The 5,736-nt window shown below is 56.7% G+C and overlaps 1 protein-coding gene across 1 annotated transcript; it reads left to right on the top strand.

Moving 5' to 3' along the window:
• The first annotated feature begins 966 nt into the window (after positions 1-966).
• En1 (engrailed homeobox 1) lies at positions 967-5,155 on the top strand. The gene is made up of 2 exons (XM_090342461.1): positions 967-1,936; positions 4,839-5,155. The coding sequence occupies exons 1-2, from the start codon at positions 967-969 to the stop codon at positions 5,153-5,155; spliced, it is 1,287 nt and encodes a 428-aa protein (XP_090198587.1).
• Positions 5,156-5,736: the final 581 nt, after the last annotated feature.

The following is a 5,736-nucleotide window of genomic DNA, read 5'->3' as shown; positions in this document are numbered from 1 at the left end:
ACCCCCTCCTTGGTCTCTTCTCCCCCCCCCTCCCCGCACCCTCAGTCCCGACTTGAAGGGGGGGAGGGTGATGATACGTGGTGGGGGGGGGGCGGACCAGACGCACTGGGCCCAAGCTACCGCACCCCCTCTCCGAACGCGGCCGCCGCCCCCGGATTATTTATCCGCAAAGTCCCGCGCGCACCCATTGGGCCGAGCGGCGAATGTCAGCGCGAGTCGCGTCTCGCCATTGGCCCCGCACACGTGCGGCCCTGGCTCACGTGCTTCCGGTTTGAAGGCAAAAAGTGTGCCTGGGTGATTTTTTTTTTAAGCGAGAGTTTGTGCAAAGATCCGAGCTGTCAGAGATTTGAGGGGGGGAAAAAGCAACCCGGCGCTGGCGGAGACGCGCTCTCCCAGCAAAAAAAAGCAAAGGCGATTAAAGCCGCTGCCAGCCTCGCGCTCTGGGCACAGCTGAGCGTGACACTCGGGGAAGTCAAACCCCTCACTACCGCCTCGGAAGATGGCTAGACTTTAAAGACTATTTTTTCCCTTTAAGAAAAAAATTCTTGGAGCTGTTTTTGCCCCTTTCTTTCCTTTCTTTTTTCTCACCCCCCCTCCTTCTTCTTCTTTGGCAGTGGCTTATTCCTCATTTTAAACAACCCATTGAATCCGATTGCAGAAAGAAAAAGAAATAGCCAAGTGTCTCCATATCTGGATGTCTACAAATTAAGAGAGGCAGAGACAGCGAGATCTATCTGCTCGATAAGAGCCAGCGAGCGAGCGAGCGAGCGATCCAGGCCAGACGCCTGGGCTTTTTTTTTCCTTTTTTTTTTTTTTTCCTCTCCTGCACCCGCCCCGTGCCTTCGCCGAGGCTCTGCCGGCCTCCTTCCTCCGCACACCCCCACGGGCCGCTGGCAAAGTGGGGTGGGGAGCGAGGCCGGGGGGGCGGGGGCCGGCGCGGCGGCCGGGCCGGCGGGGCGGCCGACCATGGAAGAACAGCAGCCGGAACCTAAAAGTCAGCGCGACTCGGGCCTCGGCGCGGCGGCAGCTACGGCGGCCCCGGGCGGCCTCAGCCTGAGCCTCAGTCCCGGCGCCGGCGGAGGCAGCAGCAACAGCAGCAGCACCAACACCAGCAGCAGCAGCAGCAGCGATGGAGACAGCGTGCCGGTGTCCCCGCAGCCCGCGCCCCCCTCGCCGCCCGCGGCGCCCTGCCTGCCGCCCCTGGCCCACCACCCGCATCTCCCCCCGCACCCCCCGCCCCCGCCGCCGCCGCCGCCGCCGCCGCAGCAGCAGCAGCAGCAGCAGCATCTCGCGGCGCCTGCTCACCAGCCGCAGCCCGGGGCCCAGCTGCACCGCACCACCAACTTTTTCATCGACAACATTCTGAGGCCGGATTTCGGCTGCAAAAAGGAGCAGCCGCCGCCGCAGCTCCTGGTGGCGGCCAGCGGAGGAGGAGGAGGAGGAGGCGCCGGAGGAGGAGGCGGAGGAGGAGGAGGAAGCCGGATCGAGCGTGACAGAGGCCAGAATGGCGCAGGTAGAGACCCTGTGCACTCCTTGGGCACGCGGGCGCCAGGCACTGCCTCGCTCCTCTGCGCCCCGGACGCGAACTGTGGCCCACCCGACGGCTCCCAGCCCTCCACCATCGCCGGCGCGGCCGCCTCCAAAGCCGGGAATCCCGCGGCGGCGGCGGCGGCGGCAGCGGCGGCAGCAGCGGCCGTGGCAGCCGCGGCAGCTGCGGCAGCGGCGGCAGCGAAACCCTCGGACGGCGGCGGCGGCAGTGGAGGCGGCGCGGGGAGCCCTGGCGCGCAGGGCGCCAAGTACCCAGAGCACGGCAATCCGGCCATCCTACTTATGGGATCCGCCAACGGCGGGCCCGTAGTCAAAACTGACTCGCAGCAGCCCCTTGTCTGGCCCGCCTGGGTCTACTGCACGCGCTACTCGGACCGTCCGTCCTCGGGTGAGTACCCACGCCGGGGCTGCTTTCCCGCTGGGCAGACGCCCTCAGGTCTCGGAGCCGCTACTGCGCTCGGGAGAACTCAGCTTCGAGTGCTCCCACCTCTTGTTTTCTCCTCCTGACCCCCAAGTTCCAGCCTCAACTGAATACAGATTCACTTTTGCGACCCAGGTTTCTGTAGCCTCTTCTCAGAAGCTACAGTTTCTGGGCTAGGAAGCTTGAGTCTCCATCTTTTTTTTTTTTTTTTTAACTCGGAGCCTGTGGAGTCTTCTTTGTGTCTTATCTTAATAGTAGGAACGATAGAAAATTAGTCAGATTCTTTTATTCCTTTCAGGAAAAAGATATTTACAGCTGGCAAGATGGTAGGCCTAGCAACCTGGGTTTAAAATCTACCAGCTTGATTATGTGGAGGCCGGCTTTAATCAAGGCAGGTTTGAGCCAGAATAATAATCTTTTTTCCCTGTGTTCTTACAAATATTATATTTATATTTTCTGTACTGAGTCCATTTACATAGAAACAAATAGGGGGACATACAGGACAGAGGTGGTGGATTAATGCCATTCTCCTCTTCTAACCATTTTGCAAGATAGTAAGTGGAGGCTTGATAGAATTTAGAGAAAGACCAGGTCCCAGTTCTCTCTGAAGGTGGTGACGGTGGGAGATGGAAGAAAGCCGGTCAGGCTCAGTAGGTTAAAGGGGACGGAGTCCAACCTTCTCCCTTAAGCATCCCTGTGAAGGGTTCCTACAGCCCAGCGACCCTGCCCTTTACCTCTGTCCTTTTCCTTCCACACATCTGCTAGTTATAGATTACTTCCAGCCAGAAGCTTCTTTTTCTCAGTTTTCCTCCTCTCCTATTCTCCTACTCTCGGTCAGTGTGGCCCCCCCCCCCCCCCCGAACCCGGCAAATCCAAGGCTAAAAACTGCCTTGAGATAGTCACTGGGCTCTGGGAGAGGAGTCGAGGCCTGCGGGACTCTGGCTGGGAGAGCCTGCAAGGCCACCTGGGATCGCTGGAAAAGGGACAGGGGCAGGGTTAAGGACTCGGGGAGCCCTAGCCCGCCTGGAGGGCCGGACACAACGCAGCCTCGTAAGGGCTTCTTCTTGCCGGGTCTCTTGCTGCCTCGCTCTTGCAGGCCAGGCGCAGATCGATGTGTGCTATCAGCCCCCGCCATCTCGAGCCCCGTTATTGACACGTCGGGCTCCCTGAACCTCCGAAAAGCTGCTTTGATTGACTAGCCTGATGGATAGAGTGATTGAGCTGTCAGGCTGCGCTGGCTCGGGATGGCCAAGAGGCTACGATTTTATTACAAGTGTCCGTGCCTCCGCGCCATGCACACCCACACCACTCTGACATGCCCCGGACTCTCAAGGCACAGTAGTCCCTTTCTGTGAATGTTCACATTTCCTGGGCCATCCCTGCTGGCTCAGTAAATGACTCATCTAAATCCCAGTCCTGCCCTGGAGTGGGCCTTGTCTTTGTTCCTGGATGATTTCCTTCTCCTAGGCCTGGAGAAGCCCGGGGACCAGATCTTTCTCCTGAATTGGCAGTTCAGGGAAATGCACCCTAATCCAGACCTGAGTTGCTTCAGTGTGCTAAACCTGGAGCCTTTGTCATAGACAGCTGGTGGCCCCAGGCCCAGGCCTGCCTTCAGGATCCAGTTACCCATCTTACCCGCTGTCGCTAGACTTAGAGATGCCAGCAAAGACCCTTCTTTCTAGACAGCTTTTGATAACCACAGACATAAGAAAGACTTGACTCTGTAGGCTTTTGTAGTGTGGCAAGACCCAGAAAGTCAATGCCAAGAACCTGGGCATTGAAGCCAAGATATCTATTTAGTCTTTCAAAGCACAGACCAACAACTGAATCCTCTCCTGGATTGCTCCATCCTCTTCATTCTCTCTCCAAGGTTGGACCCCAAAGCAGCCCTCCTTTCAGCATAGTATTAGAGATCACAGCACACAGATTTCTGTGGGTATTGTCCCTGTCACCGTTCTCTGTCCTGGTTTTGTTTATGGATGTAATCTCCTTGTGAATGCTATGGGTGTGAAGAGAAATCTAGAGTTGGTTTGTTTCTGAAATTGGAATCTGTTTAAAGATGAAGTAGCAAGTTTGGCCTGTGCAGTTGGGGAGAGTCTGTTTTTCTTACTGATACCATCCAAGAGGCAAAGCTCAGATTATGGGCTAGAGCCTGCAGTGAGTGAGAGTCTCGATTCTTCCCCTTCAGAAAAGGGGCAGTGGAGCATCGCCCCCCCCCACCTCTAGAAAGGGCTTCCTTCGGGCATGGTAGAAAGAAGAGATAAATGCTTTGGAGCCAGCCACTTTTGTAGAGCCTCCTCCCTGTCTCTTCTGTGGGTTCAAGGCTGAAAGCAGATGGGCTGTGGCAGGTCTCTGGATGTGGGCAGCTTCTTGAGATATAAGGAAGAACTGCCACCGTTTTGCTCTGGGCCCGTCCCTACCTTTCTTCCTTTATATTCCCAGGGCAGTAAGAACAGGGCTATCACTTTCAACTCCAGACTAGGCCAAATGGGACTCCACAATCTTTATATCTTGGATTCCTTCCTTCTTGGCTGGGAATTATTACTTGGGTTTAAGTCTGTTCCCAGTTCTCCTGAATCGGAGTGCGGCTGTACCTACATCCTGTTCTCCTGTTCCGCCTCTGCGGCTTCTTCCCCTATTCCGCAGACCCCAGTGGCCCAGTCAGGGGCGTTTTGATGGAGGGATTGGCTGGAAGAAGGGTGTTGAGGGATTTTCCCCCTCCCAGGGGTTCCTCAGCCATCACCCCGGAAGCTTGGGGCGCGAGGTCCGGTCCGTCGGCACTGCCATTCTCACGGTTCCCCTCTGCCCTCCCCTCTCCTTTTTCACCCCGGGTCCCCACCCCTGGTCCCGGCCTTCCCCGCCGCTGCAGGTCCGCGCACCAGGAAGCTGAAGAAGAAGAAGAACGAGAAGGAGGACAAGCGGCCGAGGACGGCGTTCACGGCGGAGCAGCTGCAGAGACTCAAGGCGGAGTTCCAGGCGAACCGCTACATCACCGAGCAGCGGCGGCAGACCCTGGCCCAGGAGCTCAGCCTCAACGAGTCGCAGATCAAGATCTGGTTCCAGAACAAGCGCGCCAAGATCAAGAAAGCCACGGGCATTAAGAACGGCCTGGCGCTGCACCTCATGGCCCAGGGACTGTACAACCACTCCACCACCACGGTCCAGGACAAAGACGAGAGCGAGTAGCCGGGGCCGGCCGGGGCCCAGCGGTCGGGGCCGTGGCGCCCGCGCCCCCTCCTGGCACCGCCGCCGCCGCCGCCGCCTCGCTGGCCCTGCGCCCCGGGAAATATCCTCAGCGCGCGCGCGGGAGAGGAAGCAACAGGGAAGAGACTGAAAGAGAGAAAGAGAAAGAGACCCGCAGGATGGACAGTCAACTCGGAACGAAAGGTTTTGGAAAAGAGAGACTGGGACAGGTGCTATGAAAAAAAAAATAGGATCTATTCTCTATTCACAGTATAAGGGACGAAACTGCCATCTCCTTAAAGCTCTATCTAGCCAAACTGCTTACCACCTTGTATATATTTAATTTCAGGTAAGGAAAAACAAAAACAAACAAACAAATATGTGTAGCGATCTCTATTTGCTGGACGTTTTTATTAATCTCCTTTATTATTATTGTTATAATTATTATAATTATTATAATTATTTTATCCCTCCCTTCCTGTGTCCCCCGACCCAGTTTCGTTTTCGTTGCTTTCCTCCCCACCCCCTTCTTGAATGTTTTTTGTTTTGCTTCTCCCGCCCCGCATCGCTGGCTCTCATTTCTC

Source organism: Megascapheus bottae, chromosome 12 (assembly GCF_031878675.1).
Source record: "Megascapheus bottae isolate mThoBot1 chromosome 12, mThoBot2.hap1, whole genome shotgun sequence".
NCBI classification, from domain to species: domain Eukaryota; kingdom Metazoa; phylum Chordata; class Mammalia; order Rodentia; family Geomyidae; genus Megascapheus; species Megascapheus bottae.
This window is presented reverse-complemented; position numbering and strand designations above follow the sequence as displayed.

Excerpts from the sequence above, each read along its gene's own strand:
- En1 (XM_090342461.1), top strand. The coding sequence starts at position 967 with ATGGAAGAACAGCAGCCGGAACCTAAAAGTCAGCGCGACTCGGGCCTC. Across the intron at positions 1,937-4,838 it reads CTCGGACCGTCCGTCCTCGG|GTCCGCGCACCAGGAAGCTG; the intron begins GTGAGTACCCAC and ends CCGCCGCTGCAG.